The sequence below is a fragment of the Stegodyphus dumicola genome, chromosome 10 (genome assembly GCF_044657685.1).
Source record: "Stegodyphus dumicola isolate Sdum_Otavi_A_Nest chromosome 10, ASM4465768v1".
Lineage (NCBI taxonomy): Eukaryota > Metazoa > Arthropoda > Arachnida > Araneae > Eresidae > Stegodyphus > Stegodyphus dumicola.
This window is the reverse complement of record NC_140777.1, coordinates 187,044,314-187,063,487: the sequence shown is the minus strand read 5'-3', so window position 1 is coordinate 187,063,487 and position 19,174 is coordinate 187,044,314. Positions and strand designations below refer to the sequence as shown.

Below are 19,174 nucleotides of genomic sequence, written 5' to 3'. Positions count from 1 at the left end.
TGATATGATTTTACAGAATTAATACACAAATTATACGGGTGTACTCCAACTGCGCAAATGAAAATCCCCCCTGAGTAAAATAAAATAAAGAAAGAGGGTACTTACGTATTATTGCAACCAGGTTGGCGCGATTTGTAAGTTTGAGTAAAAAAGTATGAATAGAAAGAAAATGTACATTTATTAATTACAGATAATTTTTAATACAGTTTTTTATATTATTTTGTTTTAAAATATAAAATAGTAATTATACCCTTCCGGTCTCCAATTTGAATAAGTTGCAGAATTATTTTTTCGGCGGAAATCTTTTGGCTATTGCTTTCAGCACTGATTGAAAACAGTCTTCGCCATTAACAGCTTGAGCTTGGCGCCATATAAATTTGATAAGGTATGAGTCAAGATGATGACAGGCTGTTCCTCTCTGTTTTTTGTTGCGCCATTTGGCTGAGCCCCACATGCGCTCTACATGTTGTGTGTGAACACGTGTTGGGATCCACAAAGTTATATTTGTGATTAACAGTTCCATGCAGAAATCCAGCATTTTCGAACTCACTTGTATTGTATCCTTTCCAGCAATCCGAATAAATGATGCTTCCTTCCTTGATATTTCCGCAAATTTTTTCCATGAGGGTAATGGCGCTTCTGTTAGGTACAGTAACCAAAAAAGTCTCTTTCTTTTCTCGGCAAATTCCACCGAAAACCCATTACTGTGGTAGTACACGCCCAGTGTTATTTTTTCTTTTTACAAATAAACTTTCGTCTATTGTAAAAAGAAAAAATAACACTGGGTAACTATAATTTGGCGTCCCTACTGTTAAACACGTAGGGTCGCCAAATTTGGCGATTTATGCGAATTTTGGCCTGGTTGCGTTAATACGTAAGTACCATAAATAGAATTACATATCACAAGAACAAGTAAAAAAATATCTAGCAAGCAGGCTAATTACTTGAATAACAATAATAAATGTGAGAGCTAACAAAGAAAATAAAAGGTATTGGTAAACATACATATTAGCATTACAAACATCTTTCATTTATTATAATAATATCATAAATTAAATAATTATAAAGGTAAAGGTAAAAGTATGGGGGACACCAGCGATGTACCATAGGTCAACTGGTAATGAGTTCCCATACTAACTCTTTGAGAGAAAAAAAAAAGGAGGGGGTAATTGCAAGTTTTATAAGAATTTGCATAGACTGAAGCTTTTCAAAAGGTCTAAAGTTTGCCCATTATGGTACATCGTGCAATTCCACAATACGCCCCACATCCAGTATTTATTAAAAATAATGGTGTAGGACATAAGTAGATTATAAAATAGTAGGAATACAATTTGAGATTCACAAGATAAATTGAACATCTGATTTGGTGCAATAACAAAAATAGGAGATAAACATAATTAATAAACAAATAAACATAATGAGATAATTATAATTAGTACTGGTAACACAATGTTAAATGAATTGTTATAATAATGCTAAAGAGGTAAGTGTCCATGGGTTATTTCAGATATATTGGTTTATTGCAGTTTATAAAGTTCACAAGTGGATCCATTTTGTCCATAATCACAGCATGTAAAAGTTCACTAAGTTTAAACTGTATGTGGACTTACACTTGACAGAGATCTAGGCCGTAGGAAGAAAGTCGTTGCATAATTTTCTGAAACTTTGGATACTGATGTTTATCTTTAATTAAAAACCTTTGGAAGGCCAGGAGGTCAGTTCTTGGGGATTTTATGTGAATATCCTCAGTTGAGGTGCATGAGAAAATGTAGTGATCAAGAGTTCCCTGTTCCCCACATATACAGATATCAGAATTTTCCAAATTTCTTGCGTAGAAATATGTGGGGAAGGGTCCATGTCCTGTTATAAAGTAATTTAGGGAAGGATTCGAGTTCAGAGATGATAAGCTTACATTGGGCATAAAGTTATATGTGTGTCTTCCCTGTGGAGCATTATTCCACAAATCTTGCCAAGATTTTGAAGCAAGTTGTTTTAGTTGGTACTTGAAATTTGAGCGAGGCCACGGAATGATGATTTCAGTACCATCTTGATTAATAGCTGCTTCTTTGGCTAGTTCATCTGCCTGATCATTACCAAAATGGCCACTATGTCCTTTGATCCATGAAATTTGAATTTTGTAGTTTGGGATTTTGCCAAGAAGAGAACTTATGTCGGATATCAATGGAGAGGAAGGTAAGGGATTTTTAATAGCTAGAATAGCTGCTTGGAAGTCAGATTTTATGCTAAATTCGTCGAGATTTTTGAGAATGGCTATTTCAATCGCTGCTTTTATAGCTGACAATTCCGCTTGGAAAACACTATTATTATTATGGAGATGGTCTTTCTATTTGACAATATTTGAGGGGGTAATTTGAAAAAAAGACTGCGGAACCAACTTTTCCTTCAATTTTTGATCCATCAGTATAAGTAATTGGAGATAAACTTGAATTTTCTTCAAACGTGAGGAATATTATTTTGCTGAAGCGAAACGCCGGATGGATAAGATTGGGGTTAATTTTCTTTTCATAGATGGATGGCCAAAAGGTTTAATTGTTGAATTCCGCGGCTTGGTTAAGTTGAAGGACTTTCATATAGGTGCATTCCATTTCTGCACTGATTGATAACGGAAGAGTACCAGCTAGAGTATCAAGTGCTATATTTGAAGTTGTGCGATACGCCCGAGTAATGCAAAGAGTAAAAGGCCTTTGAATTGAATTTAAACATTTCATCTTTCTCACTGTCATTGGTTGTGCCCAAATTCCGGCTCCGTAATTTACCATATTTGAGATGACTGTTTTTAGAAGAATACGTGTTATATGGGGATTTAAGCCCCAGTTATATCAATGCATACGTCGTAGGCAATTAGCTATTGATGCTGTACGAAGTTTAATATTTTGTAGATGAGGAATCCAGGAGAATTTCTTGTCGATTGTTAAACTGAGGTACTTGATTGTGTTCACAGATTTGATCTTTTGATTGTCAATTTTTAGAGCTAAAGTTTTAGTTTTGTCCTGGCTTATGGATCACTAAGACTTGGGACTTACTATGTGAAATTTGTAGTTTTTGAATTTTGCAAAGTTGGTTAAATAACTGGAGTGTTTCGTTGCAATTATTCTGTAAAATGTCTCTGGTATGGCAACTTGTAATAAAAGCTACATCATCTGCAAAAGCTACAATTTTTGAGAGATCTGGCCATGGATAGGCAATGATGTTGTTGAAGCTGATATTCCAGAGATCTGCACTCATGCACGACCCCTGAGGACATCCTCGGACTTGATTACGCACAATTTCAGTGTTGTTGTTTCCTGTTCCTGAAGTAATCTTGAATAATTAGAAATAAATTTTGAGGGCACTTAAAGGAATGCAGCGCTTGTAAAACTGTTGGCCACCATAAAGAATCAAAAGCTGATTTTAAGTCGAGACATATTATTGCAGAATGAAGTTGGTTGATTTTATTGTTTTTGACTTGTTCAAGAGCTGAATTAATTGCATGACTTGTTGAAAGTAGGCTTCGAAATCCAAACTGGTTATTGCTTATTAAGTTTTTGCTGTAAACATGAAATTTTAAACGACCAATAAGACATCTTTCCAAAACTTTTCCCAGGGCTGGGAGAAGATTTATCGGATGATGAGATTTAGGTTCATCGGAGCTTTTATTCTTCTTATTGAAGAGTATTATATTACCAATTTTCAGGCAATCAGGAAAGGTAGAGAGCTCTATACATCGATTTCAAAAACTACAGATTATGTCAGAATGGGCTTGATTGATTAATTTTATAATGTGGTTATCGATGCCATCTGGGCCTGCTGCCTTTTTTAAAGCTAGGTTTTTAATTATTTGCTTTATTTCTTGTTTTGAGAACGGAATATCGTTGTCTGTTTGTGGAATGTCATCGCAGTTACAGATTCTGGTTTGAGTACGCGAATCTTCAGCTGGATCATCTTTTAGAAAGACAGAGTCAAGAATCTCATTTAGGGTTGAGAGAGTGGCATCCTGAATTTCAGCAGAACTTGAAAGCAAATTTGAGGGAAGTTGGATTTGCGACGGTTTAAATATTTTACTACTGGCAATCTTGTATAAGGTGCCATAATTTTTTTTATTGTTTGAACAATAGTTGTGCCAACTTTTTAATTTAGATTCGAGAATCATCTTTTTGTAGTTTAAATTTTCTTTTTTGAATTTGAGCCAGGCTTGGTGTCTTAATTCATCGTCAGTAATCGATTTCATTTTCCGTTTCAATGCTCTCGCCTTATGCTTTTGAGCGCGTAACTCTTTAGTCCACCAATTTATATGAAAGTAAGGTTTTGCAGATCGTATTGGAAAGGTATTTTCACATATTTCTTGGACTTTTTTTAATAAAATTTTCTGTAGCTTTATTTAGATCTTCTTTTGTTGCACTTAGTTGGAAGGAAGAAGTCACTGGAAGTGCGGATTGTTGAATTTGCTTAATAAAATTCTTTTCTTTTTTTTAAGTAATTTTAAAATGTTCCATTAAAACTGATTCTGAGTTCTCTTTGATTTCAAAAGTAATATATTTATGATCTGAGTGGGAGTAGTCTTCTTCAATTTTGCGATTTGAAATCGAATTAATTAGGTGATGGGTAGTAACTATGAGATCTGGCCACCCTCTCCTATACATTACTTCGAAAGAAGGTAAATCCGAGGTTTGGTTATGAATCACAAGATTATGTGAATTGAAGAATTCCTCAAGGGACCTTCCTCTTGGACTTGTGGAGTTGTAGCCCCAAAGCTATGAATTGAAGTCTCCACAAATTATGTGTGGACCTTGGAAGGAAAACAAGATGGATTCTAAATCTTTAAGCAAAGGAGAAATATCCTCGTAGGGAGATGCATAAATACTTGAAATAAGAAGTTGAGAGTTGGAACTATTAAGACTGATTGTAACTAGGTCTCTTTTGGCTGTAATTAGAATTGGGTGCCAGCTATGATTAAAACTGATGATAGCTGCTCTGGGATGTTGATTAGGGGACTGAGGAGAATATTGAAATACACTCCAAGACGTTGGAATGCTACTTACTTTCCCTTCGATACAATAGGGTTCTTGGATTAAAACAAAGTCTTTATGGTTATGAGTTAAGAATTCTGCTAGATGATCAGAAGCCATTTTTGCTCTTTGTAAGTTGATTTGGAGAAAACGAATTGAAGAAAATGGTATTGAGTTTTTTAGCAAGGTTGGGGGTAGACATCACTGTGACATCACTGTCCACGTTATAATCTTGAGTTGCACATCACTGTCCACGTTATAATCTTGAGTTGAAGCGTTGTTTTTTAAATTGCGCTCTTGCATGTTAATTGCAACTGAAGAATTTTTAGTTATGGATGATGGCAACATGTGAGGTTGTGGCTTTGTCCGAGTACAATAATTTGTTGAGCTGACTCCTGTAAGTCTGGCATGTTCTTTCATGAGCACCGTGATCAGTTGGCAATGAAGAACCAGTTTCTTGGTTACTTTGCACACAATTTACACAGAGTTTTACGTTTGAGGTACACTCTCTATGGGAATGTTGTTTTGCGCAGATGGAACAGCAGGGAGGATTTTGACTGCTTTGACTATTATGTCCAAGACTCTGGCAATGAAGGTAACGGGGAAGTGAAATGTAGGGACGGAAGGAACACGATTTGAATCCAATGAAGACTCTTGACGAAGTAAAACAGTCACTAGAATCTGAAGAAATTTCTACAATCCAATTATTTGTATTTTCAGATCGGTGAACTGGAGAACACGAAATATCAAGATTATTATTTGATGTAATTTTCAGAAAAGCCGATTTGATATCTTCAGCAGCCGCTGAAGATGGTACATTAAACACTATGAGTTTGGTACTTTTGGGTTTTCAAGTACGAACAGTTACGGAGGCTTGTAGTTGTGAATTTTTAACGATTGAGCGGTGTAAGTGTTCTAAGTCTGCTTTCTTTTCGACACCGATTAAAAGCTCATTAGACTTAGTAGTACGAATATTACTGATATGAATACCCAGTTTTTGTGAATTAAGTGTCGAACTTAGTTGGTGTCTGATATCTTCAGGTGTTCTCTCTGAATCTTTAGGTTTCAGGAGTAGAATATGATCTCTGAATTCACTTTTTGGAGTCTATTTCAAAGAAATGATTTTGGCGGCAGCAATGGCGTAGGAATTTGGGGTTTGTTCTAGAAACCTTGTTTCGAATAATTTTTTAACTTCATGTTGTTGTTGCTGCAAATGTTCCTTCACTTCAGAAATAACTGTAGTATTTGAATGCTGAAGAGACAGTTGCTCTCTCAGTTCCAAAATTGTACCTTCGTGCTTCGCTAGAGTAAGTTCTTGTTCTGCCACTATTTGATGAAGAGTTGTTAAATGGCCAGAAATATCTTTATGTTCTTGGGTATTAAGTTTTCTATTTTTGCCGATGTTTAGAAGATCTTTAATTTTATCAGTAATTCGTAGAATATCATTCAATCTGGAGGAGTCAGCATTTTCAGGATTGCTAGTTAAAGAATGGGAGATGTTTAATAATGATGGTGAGGAAGTCCTATCTTTAGAAGCCATCCATAAGAGTTTACAATTTCATCGCTCACATAAAACAAAAATGACAAAAATCAGAAACTATTCATAAGCAGAGCAGAAAATTACTAGTACATGAAGTTAACAAAAATAAATAAATAAGTAAATAGTAGTGAATAATTGCTTATTAGAATAAATGTTATTACTCACATAAAGTCTGACAAAAATAATTCTAAATTCAGGTATTACGCAGTTCCAATGTTTCTTAGGAAAAAGAATATATATATAAAGAAAGAAACTCAAAATAAATAAAAATACAGAATTATCTGTTGGCAATACTATATTATGTCAAGTCTTAACCAAAGTTAAGTTAGTTTAAGTTAAAAATTAAGTTAGTTAAGTTACCAAAGTTAACCAAAGTTTATTTAAAAGCAATAGCTATTGACAGAGGCTTTTCACTCAACATTATTAATCAAGCAGTTAAAAAATTCTCATCTCAACACACTAAAAGGCACACTCTTGTTTTAGGAGATTATAAAAATTCTGTTGTCATTCCCTTCTTTCCATCAATTAGCTATAAAGTTGCACATATTTTGCAGAAATTTAACTTTCGGGTTGTTTATTCTCCCATCAATAAAATTCCGAATTCCATACTCAAGGACCCCATTCCGGATATGAATTCCTGGGGTATTTATAGGATTCCTTGCCAGTGTGGTTTAATTTATATTTGCCAAACTAAGAGAGCCTTAAAATCTCGCGTCAAGGAACATGAGGCATATGTTAGAAAAAAGGAAACACAGAAGTCTTCTGTTGCGCAACATTGTTGGTCCGAAAATCACACTTTCAATTTTTCTGCTGCCAAAATTATTCAAAAAACATCTTCCATTGGAGAACTGGATTTTCTAGAGGCATTTCACATTCATAAAAATCTTTCTGTTCTAGTTAACGATCCTAATTCCAATTCAAATTTGCCTTCGGCCTTTACAGAAATTATGTTTTAGTTCTGGTTTCACCAACAGATGGCGCCACTTGCTTATTCTTGTCCAGGCTTTCTTATCTTATCTAATCATTTTTTCCTATCTTGTTCATTTGCGGTTTTGCAGCTGAGGATGGTGGTTCGGTAAAAACCATTGAAACTAGTCCTGTGGAAATTTTGTAAATATAACGCTGATTTTTGTTGTTTGTCTTCTGAATTAGTTCTTAACCAAAGGTTAATTAATTAAATAACTGCGAGTTGTCAGACGTACATTATATTAAGTCATTAAGAGGAGTTCTAAATCTTATTCAGACAGGTATTTCTGCAAGTGAGTATTAAGTAATCAGTATTACACTTAGAAAACAGATACAACAGTACATAAAACTTTCAGAGTTATGCAAAACACATAAAACACAATGTGATAGGTTAAGGGAGTATAAATACCTATGAAAAGACACACTAGTTACATTAACAAATGTACATACGATTCTAAATACCAGATAATAATAATAACAATAATTGTAGTGAAAATAAAATATAATATTAAAAAAGAATTTAAAAAAAGTATATTCTTTCTTAAAGTACTAGACTGCAGGAGTTAATAAATAAACCATGAAAACTGGTAAACTGTGCAGAGTTCTGGTTACAAGTGAATAAAAATAGTAATTCAAGAATTAATTAATTGAAAGATAAGCGCATGGTATCAAACTGATAATGTGATGATCTGTGAAGATGCAGTACTTGACCCCGTTTCATTCAGTGCTTTTATCCTTTTAGAACTTTGGTTAAAGATTTAAAACACAATTGTTGAAATAGGGCAAAAATGCTCCGCCGATGAAACTGAGAAAGCTGTGTGCAATGAAAGGGCGCTTCCGCTAGAGCTGTAAGAATAGAACACGGTCGTGGGCATACAGATACAGTTCAAGGTCGCCTCCCAACTGGTTTCGGGAGCAAGTATGTGGGAAAAAAAAATCTCTCTGTAGAAAGTGACGGGGGAAATGGAACACACTTGCACGTTAAATGATGTAAAATAATTAAAATAAACGCCTCAGACGAAGGAATGGGGAAGAAATTTTCAACGAAGATAAAGTGTTTAAGAGCCTACCTCTTGAGTACGATTTCAGCGTTGATAGTCTTGTAAATAAGTTATAATCCAGGAAAAACTTGCATTAAATGAGCTGAATATGGCACAATTTTAATGAGCTGTACTTCCTTAATTGCTTGAAATAATAACATCAAATGGCATCCATAGGTATCCTAGGAATGTGATTTAATTAAAAAGTTCAATTAATTTTATAGATGGCAGCACTATTACACAGGAAGAGTTTTATAAATAACTTGTGATCCTTGGCACTTCACTTAACCACTTTCACAAACAAAGGAATATCGGCCGCGTTTCACGAGAACAATAAAAACTAAGTATATAAAGCATACCAATTATATTTTTTATAAATTACATTAATAATAGTCAAGATGTCTGAACTAGATTGGAAAATTTAATACAGTTCACTGGTGTGCAAAAGATTATTCCATATCCAAGTGTGTTAATTTTTTTTTAAAATTATAGTAATGATGTAAATGTTTGCAGAAATTAATAGTTAAATTTAAAAAAAGCTTAGTGTGAAATCTATTATAACAACATTACTATGTGTTTGGAAAACTGCCGTATAAATTCTAAATAAGTTTAAATCAGTATGCTAAGAAGATTTTTCAAAAATTTATCTAGAAGAAAAGAATTAGATAATCAGTACTGCAAATTAATATAATCAATCAGGTCTCTCAATAAATAAAAGTTAATTTTTTTAACAAAAAATTAAAAAATGGGATGCAAAAGTTTGTGTAATATACTTGGAAATATCTGAACATATAATTAATTAGAAATGTATAATTAAATTAATAACAAGTTAATTAAGAGTAATATTAATTAAGCTTAATTTCATTCAATCTAAAACAAGCAATCGATCAGGAGCTCCGCATAACTGAAGTTTTATTGCTATTTTACATAGATTTGTGTATAAAATAAATATTTGCACTTGTGAAACAAGTGAATAATGTACTGATGGTCTACAGGGATTAAAATATAGTGGTTAAAAATATAACTGCTTGTCAGAAGGTATGGAAAGTTGCCATGGCTAGAGTAATTGAATGATTATAGAAAACTCATAAAGTTAAGTGCTACAGTGTGAAAAGAAAATTCTGGAATAAACATGTTAAGAAAATTAGATTGAGAAATAATCCTTAATTTATTGATATCCATATAAAATCTATGCTTTTGGAAAAAGTTACATATAATTTGCACTGAGGAATCAATCACCGAAAACGAGTTAATTGCTTTCCTTATTTTTTTTATTAGAGGGATTTGTAAAAAGGTATGCCAAAGTGAAAATTTTTGCAATATTTTTAAAGAATAAATTAAAAAGTATTTTTACTTCATGAACTGAAATTTTTACGATATATTTTTACACAGTAAATAAGCACAAAAAAAAAAAAAAAAAAAAAAGAAAAAGAAAAGAAAGAGTTGGGAGATCTCTGGCATTGGAAACTTGAGTCGAACTACTATTGTTTATTGACTTTTCCACTTGATCATAAGACCTTTTGAAATTAGGCTGAACAATAATTAAAGGAAAATAAAAGATACAGCACAGATAAGAACAAAAGTGAGCTGAATTAGAGAATTACATGTTTGGTGAATGAGTTAAACTTATATGTATGCCATTATGAAATATTAGGAAAGTAGCATAAAAGCATCAGTGAAGAAAGCAAGGGCAAGCTAAATCATTGTAATCTAAATGTATAACATTATCAGTATCCGCTATTAATTTCAATACTGCTGAAAAAATTATAAATGAATTATATTATAAATCACATGAACTTGTTGTATTATAAATTACAACTGTTAGAAATACTATTAGTGTAATTTAGCTACCATTTTTGTTAACAAATAATTTCAAATAATTAATTTTACAAATAATTCAGTTTGAAACTAGGTTGGAAAATGAGCTGCATGCTGAAGATTAAACTTTACCAAAGTGTTAGAAAAATCTTCTGCTAACTAGAGTTATGATGCGAGAATTTCTAAAAATTATCATTTAAATATAAATTGGCATAAATACAATACAAAATATATAAATTCTACATACATAAAAACTTGAATACAGTGCAATAATATGTGAAAAAGGAATGGATTAAAAGGAAACTGAAAATTCCATATTCAACTGAATATAAGGGAATTCGAGTTTTTTTTTTTTTTTTTTTTTTTTTTGTTAATTATGAAAATTCCCCAGAGGATCATAATTATGAATTTATTAATTAAATATTCATTAGAAATTAAATGCATGACAAAGTACATCAGGTAAGAGTAACTGGAAAACAGAATAAATATTTAAACGTTTCTAGTACTAAAATATGGAATTTGTAAGAAAGTTAAATAACCTTAAAATAACTTCAGTGACTAAAAATGGAAAGCTTACTATGGCAATATATTGCAATAATATTAGTGTGAATATAGAACTACTTAAGAAAATCCAATTTTTAGATTTAATAAAGAGAATTGTTTAAAATTAAATTAAAACTGTTTACCTAAAATAGTAAATTTGAAAGTTAAAATCATTCTGCTATCTAAGATTTGTTAATATTTATCCAGACAAGAAACGTATTTAAGGTGCGCTACAAATACGATATTTGATAGGTTGATTATGTATCAGTTTTGTGTATGTAATTAATCTATCAATTTTATTATTCAAAACTGATATATGTATATATATATATCAGCGACTAAAATCTACGACTTGGAAAGTTTTTAATTCTTACAGAGAATAAAAAAGATCTGGCTCATCATTCTTTTAAGCATCATAAAACTTTAAAATAAGTGTAAAATAAATTTATTTTTACTTTAGCACATGCCAGACGTTAAATGAATATTTGTTTTGTATGCACAATTTTTACAATATTGATAAACAAAAATAGAGGCTTGCAGTCTCAATAAAATGTCCCATTAATGGTGATAAATGACTTTTTGTAGCACCCATCTTCTTGGTAAAGAAAGAGGAGATAGGAAACGTCGCACAGTTCCTGAATTAGATAAAAGGGGGGAGGGGATTTTCGATCAAATTTCGCGCAGTTCGTACCCTACCAATTAAACATTAGCCACAGAACTGGCTTGAATACTAGGAAATATGAGGGGGGGGGAACTGACACTGAAGGTGCAAACACAACTGGTTAAATACGTATGCATTTCTTACTATTTTACATATAAATTCATTAAAAAATTACTGTTCAGATTTGTGCAGTTTAACTTCTTTTTCTCATGTGCTTAATGTAGAGTCATAATATAACAACAAACCACTTTAAAAGTGAGTTTAATCTATTTTATACTATTCATTCCCTTATAAGTTAATTTAATTTTGACACTTATTTGAAAATAAAAAATGCACCACTTTCAGAACAATCATTTAAATAAAATATGATCTACTAATATGAAAATGTTCCTTAATTTTGATCTAGGACATTAAAAACTGGATAGGAAATTTTAATTACGTGACAAAGTTGATAATAAAATAACAAAAAACTTACAGCTTTTCACAATAATCGTGAGACTTTTTTAAAGTTTCTCTGTTTCGTTCCGAAGTAAATGTTTCGGCGAAATAACGATCAGCACAGCAGTATACAGCAGATGGATAATACTTCAGAAGCATTTCACTTAATGTTTTTTTCCCTGTTCCAGGAGGTCCACGAACTATAAACATTATTTTTCCATGTTGTTGAAGATAAGAGACTGAGTCTTCATTTGCCAGAAATGGAAAGTCAAATATTTTTTCTTTATCTACATCACAGCCAAGTTCATATTTTTTTGTTCCCGGTATATCATACTGTTCCCATGGACCACTTTTCATTGAACTGTTTTTTTCATGAGGTGAAATGTCACTTGCTCGAAAATTGTATCTTCTAAAATTTCTTGACTCAGCCATTTCTGACCTACAAGAAAAAAATACTGAATAAATAAAAATAAAAAAAAAAAAAAGATAAACTGATAAGCAAATCTTCAGAACATAAAAAAATATTCCAACAGAAATATATTAGTCACGTACTACTGCTTCCAAATAGATATTTATTTATCCTTCAGTGTTTTTACATTCCTATATATATCTCACACTTTTATATTCCTGAATCAAGAGAAGAATAACTTACAGAAATCATAAGCTGTCTTCATTTGTAGTATTATAATAGTAAAATCTTAAAAACTGCCACATCATCAATCCTTAAACAGATACCAGCTATAATATTCATTAACAGCTACATTCAATGAAAGTGAAGCAGTGAATGTATCGAAATGCAGTTACCATTTTCTAAAATACAGAAATTTATTCTCAAAATCTGCTGATAAAATGGCATGCATATCTTTTGTTGTTTAGCTGACTTATGCAGACAAGAAAAGTTATTCTACCCTTTCAGTCTCGCATCAAGGACTATTAGAAGTGAATTAATTATGCTTATAGCTAACTCTCAATGTAAAACAAACCAAATCAGCATTAAGTTTGTTAAGTAAGCAAGTTACATTCATTTAAAATCCTTGAAGACGTTAAGCATATATGGAACATGGAAGAAGATAGGTTTAAATTAGATGTGAAATCGCTTCTTGCCATGATCGATAATTTGAAGAATTCAAAAATTAAAGCATATATCAAATGCTGTTGAAGTTACTTAATCTTCTGGAAATTGCTTCACCTTTTATTGTCACCATAAAACTATTAATGCAAGATATATGGGAAAATGGATTATGATGGGATGATGAACTACCAACAGGATTGAAGAATCCATTTAAGCTAGTAAAAGAATTAGACTGCATATATTTCCAACACAAGTCCTAGAGTTTTCGAAGCAGTTGTACATTTTAAGTGATGACCACATACACAAGTTTCATAACTGTGAAATCTAGAACTGCACCTCTGAAAAGATTGACGCTTAAACTAATAAGTTCTGTTATTGTTTCAAGAATTTTCCAATTTCCAGTTTCTAAAGTATATTTGTGGAACGATTTCTTTATTGCTCTTCACTGGATTAAAAGGAAGGCTTCAAAATAGAAAACTTTTGTATTGACACTATGTGAAATCCAGTCAAACTGACCCTGCTCAGTGGTATTATTGTAAAATGACGGATAATCACACAGATTACGTATCTCGAGAAGTGATTACTGAAAAGATTATGGCTCCACTGCCCGGAATGGCTTTATTGGAGAGCAAAAGCTTGGTCAAAGGGCTCTAATTACATAATTTGACCAGCGATTTCTCAGAAGTATCTAGTGAAAAAAGAACTAAATTGGATGAAATATATTTTGCACGAGGCATTCAATTGAAAGAAACATCTTTAATGGATTCTGTATAAATATAGCAGTTTGCAAAAATTACATTGTGTTACCAGTTGGATACTTCAGTTAACATCCAACACTAAAAATGAAACTAAACGATGTCAAGAATTAAGTGCTGAAAAACTCGATGGTGCCAAAAGATTTCTCTAAAACTATTCAGAGAGAAGTTTTTGGCTGAAGAAACTGTACTATTTAAGACATGGCAAAACAATTTAAAAATTTTCACTGATTTTAGAATCAAATCTCACTTTTGACGACAACAGAATAATGCATGTTCTCGGGAGACTACAGAAGTCAAACTTACATCATTCACTTACTTATCTGCTAAAAGATCCAATTATTATACCTGCAAAACATCGCTTCATAAATTTGTTAGTGTGGAATGCTCATAGCAAAGTGTTTCATGGTGGAATTTCTGAAACTTTGATAGAAATGCTTTAAGCTCGTATGTAAGTGATCAGGGTTTGAACTCAAAAACCTGTGGACTGTCATTAGCCAACTTATAGTAAAAGACTTATAGTATTATACATTTCCCTAAATCCAGTGGTGTTACATAACCAAGAAAAATGAGAAGCTGCTTAGTGGGATGGCTTTTATGACCCAAAACTTGCTTTACAAAAAACTACTTTGTCTCAAGATGAATTAGAAACTTTAATAATTGAAATAGAGGGTAAGCTTAACTTATGTTTATTCTGAAGTACAAGAATTAATGCCTTTAACTCCAGCTCATATGCTACTGGAGCATAGAATGAATAGTTTACCTCCTGCCAGGCTCGTCAATATTTCCTGTTAACAAACTAATATCTTCCTGTTAACTAAGACAGAATTAAATTTTTAATTCTACTTTAATTAACAGGAAAATAATATTGACAGATGACAGCATAGTGTTTGTGATTTGATTATACAGCAGTAGTATGCAGATTTAGGAAAAAAAAATTTCCATTTGAACCTGTTTTGAATTTTTGTTTTGAACATGTTTTCAATTTCAGTGCTCATCCTTTTTTCATGTTTAATATTTGAAAAATGAGTAGCTTAAGTGAACAAGAGGATTTAAGTCTTGAAAAATCAGGAACTGATTCAGAAGGCAGCTATTTTGCAGATGTTTTTGATTTTGAATTATCAGAATTTGAAGGCAGTGATAATAGTGACGATCCTGTGCAACTTTTACCAGGGTGCGAAGGGAACAAAACTTTGACAATCAATGCATGTCGTAAAGCAAAACTCTCAATCGTTAGATATTATTTCTTTACACACCTGACTCCAATGGGCTGTGACTTAGAATGGGTAGTCACTTACGATAAAACAAAATTACCATTCTGAATTTTTGAACATTTAATATAATTCTATTTACAAATTAGATACACCTACAATGACATAAAAAATTCTATTTTATCTGCATGTCAAGAATAAACCTGGAATCATTTCCTAAACTTTTGAAGATTGAACATTGCAAACTTACACAGGGGAACCTCATTTTCTAAATGCAGCAAACTGAGAAGAATTCTTTAACAAATGCAGCAGATTTCATTTTGTGTGTCCCACAAAAGACCCCCAAACTCAATTCTATCTCGCAATGTCTGAAAACTATAACCAACTTATTAAACGAGATGGTCTCAAAGTTAGGAACGCTTTTTTTCTAATTCCCCCAAAGCAAAATTCTGTAACCAATGACGGTGCTGATAGATTTACTCTCTCGCAACATACACAGAAGATAGAACACCACATATTTGTCTCCCTCCCCTCTCGTTTTCAGTTCAAATCATTGCCTAAAGTTAATATTTCATTTCAAGGCACCTTTACAATATTTATGGCCATTTTATAAATGATGAAACAGTATAGTATATGTAATTGTAAAAGAGACTAATCGTTATATTGAGCAATCAAGTAATGTGTTGCTTGGTAAAAGAAAACTAAAAGGAAGAAGAGAATGGAAAACTTGTATTGCCACATGAAAAAGCAATTGTTTCCTAAACTTTCGATTTTACAAAGATATAATTAAAAAAAAAAAAAAAAAAAAAACCTGAAGAAAGCATCTGTTGGAACTAACACAAACCATTAGTGGAAATTCCCTTATTTTTAAGATTATGTCATATAATCAACAATGTGAAATTAAAAGATCACTGTGTGTTCATTTGTGAACAAGGATTCTTATGATCTAGAAAGTCATCCTAACCCAAAAGCCTACAAAATTTGGCCCATATGTGAGCATTTGAATAAAGTATATCAAACAACAATTACCCTGAAAGAGATACTATCACAGATAAAACTCTGATGGTGTTGTTCAAAGAATGTTTATCCTTTGGCACCAATATGTACCTTTAAAAAAAAAAAAAGCCAAAATCTGAAATCAAAACATATATGATAAGTAAATCTAGTACTGGTTATATATGGTTATTTATTATATATACTGGAAAGGTACTTTAATTCATCCTAAATTCTAATCACTAACAACAGTACTACGGAGTATAAAGACTTTATACTCGTGAACAGTACCTTCACAAATTGTTATGAATTTGATGATGCCATTATTAAACACCTTAATTAATTATTATTATACTTCACCAGAATTATGCGATATCCTTTTTTTTAATTATTAAACACATGTGGTTGGAACTGTCAGGAAAAAAAAAAAAAAAAAAGGATTTATCTTTAGAATTGAAAAACAGAAAGTTAAAATCTGGCAAAGTTATATCATTTAGACGTGGGAAAATCCTCAATCTGAAGTGGAAGGACAAAAAGAAAGTGACCAATGTTATCATCATTTCATGACTGAAACTATTGAGATAATGACAAAAAGTAAATATTGAAAACAAAGCCAAAGGTCGTAACTGACTACAATAAAACAATGGGAGGTGTGCACTTTGTAGATCTAATACCTTTCTAGTTATCAAGTAAACAGAAAGGATGAGAAAAAATATTATTAAAAAAATTAGCTTATACCTGCGGCTTCGCTCTCATTGATGTCCTTAAATAAGTTTCAAAGACTATTGAAAATAAAATAATTTTGTTTTCTTATTGCATGACCAGGATAATCAAGATAGAATTTTAGTTACTATTACTTATTTTTCAAGTTAAAAATACACTCTGCACAAAATTTCAGTAAATACTGCCCTTCACTGAGATAAAAAGAAATCCATATTGAATTTGCTAAGACGCTATTCTGCATAATTTTTAAAATCCGATTTGGATATATCAAACACTGCAATCATATTTTTTTGGGGGGGGGATACTAAAAAATTCTAAAATAAAATATAATTTAAAAAAACTGAAAAACATGCTTTATTAAAATATCTCACTACAAAAATTAATAATTTTCATTACCATGATTTCAAAAAGTTTAAAGTTAAACATTAATTCTTTTTCAGAAGAGCATGAATAAGAGTATTATTCTAGGATGCTTCTGTATAATATATTATATGTGTTTCCATTCGGCGCTAATAAATATAAATTCCTGGTTTTGGATATACACGAACAGGTAACATATACTTGACCATGGGAAAAACATAACAGAAAAACTAAGTTTGGTTGGAAACTGCAGTCTTTTAAAGTGAAATGGTAGGTCAGTGGGGAATATTGGAATTTGAGGTATGATAACACTTTCCCCTTTTCCTACACCTGTTCAAATAGTGGCACCGATTATATTCTGCCCTAATTTTGTGATCCGAAGCCTCATTCCATTACACAGTCGACCCACCAGCGGCCGAGCGGTAAAGACGCTGAACACTGGTAATTCGGTCCGAGGTTCGAATCCACGAATGGGCTGGCTGCATGGGCGTTTTCGTGGTTTTCCCCATATATAATAACTATATGAGCCAGTTTCCCTTAGCAAGTCCTCCATGAAGGCATACCTCCCTTTAGGCAGATAGCCCTCGTGTGCTTTGCCATAATTAAATAATCCAAATCCATCCAATCCAATCCATTACACAGTCGAGGTGCATCTATATTTCGCATAAGCATAACCAGTACATTTAGTTTCAATGAGATACATTCCGCAAGAGAAGAAGAGGAAGAATGACCTTGCTTGTTTACATTAGCTATGTGATGTATATTTAAAATAACTATAACTGTAACTGTAATGGCATTCATGCTATGCGGTTCCGTTGTTGTGATGCACATGTTACTGTGCTAGCGGAATGTCATGTAAACTGTTTAAAAATGTATAATAAAATTTTCAATTCTTGAGATATACTCATTAGTTGAGTCTACTTTGAAAGTACAGAAGTTATCAAGTTTAACAAACTAAACAAGAAGTTACATGGTGTCAGGAGCAAAATGGATTTCAGACCACCTGCTCCGCTAACATTTTCCGTCGGAAATGTTAAAGAAAAACGGAAAAAATGGAAGCAAGAGCTAGAAAACTATTTACTTGCAACGGAAAAAGATGCCAAGCCAGATAAGACTAAAATTGCAATCCTTTTGAATTTACTCGGCACTGAAGGAATCGAAATTTATAACACGTTTCGATTTGAGCCACCTGAGAATAAAGAGAAGTACGAAGAGGTCTTGAAGTCGTTTGAAGTTGTTCACCATGGCAGAATGTCGTATATGATCGTTACAAATTCTTTTCGTGTAGTCAGCAAGAAGGACAAACAATTGAATGTTATGTCACTCAGTTAAAGACTTTAGCGTCAACTTGTGAGTTTGCTAAACAAGAAAATGGATTGATTCGCAACCGTATTGTATTAGGCATTCGGGATAGGAGTCTGACCGAACGTTTGCTTCGAGAATCTAACCTAGGATTAGAAAAAGCTATTAGCAGAGTAAAGAACCATTTTGCCGCGAGGTGTCCCAAGAACATTTGTGAAGTTGGAATACCAAATAATGAACTTAGTATATATAATGAACATAGTGTATTTGTTGACTCTGTAATGATAAATCCACCAGTAAACGGGCATAGTGAATTTAAAATAAGTGCAAAATCAATCAAAGATCTAACAAATTCTATTGATGAAGTAAATAAGGATATTCACAAGGTAAGTGAAACATGGGTGAAAAGTATTACAATGTATGTAAATAATAAGTCTTTTTACGTACAGGGGAATTTCCTGACGAACCATATCATATAACCCTTAAAGATGATGCAATACCAGTAATACACCTCCCAAGACGTGTTCCTAAGGCTTTACAGCCTAAATTAAAAGATACTTTAGATAAACTTGAAAGAGAAGGGATAGTATCGAAAGCAAATAAACCAACTGATTGGGTTCAAAGTTTGGTTATAGTTGAAAAACCTAATGGGAGTCTGAGATTATGCTTGGATCCTAGAGATCTAAATAAAGTAATTAAAAGGGAACACTATCAAATTCCTTCTCCAGATGATATAATTAGTAGGT

General features: G+C 32.3%; 1 protein-coding gene across 1 annotated transcript in view; it reads right to left on the bottom strand.

Annotated features, from left to right (window-relative positions):
• LOC146995245 (NEDD4-binding protein 2-like 1) overlaps positions 1 to 19,174 on the bottom strand; it is a 41,164-nt gene that overhangs the window by 6,207 nt on the left and 15,783 nt on the right. The window contains exon 2 of the mRNA XM_085826011.1: positions 12,050 to 12,451. Within this exon, the coding sequence (XP_085682137.1) occupies positions 12,050 to 12,451 (402 nt within the window). The remainder of the gene's footprint in view (positions 1 to 12,049; positions 12,452 to 19,174) is intronic.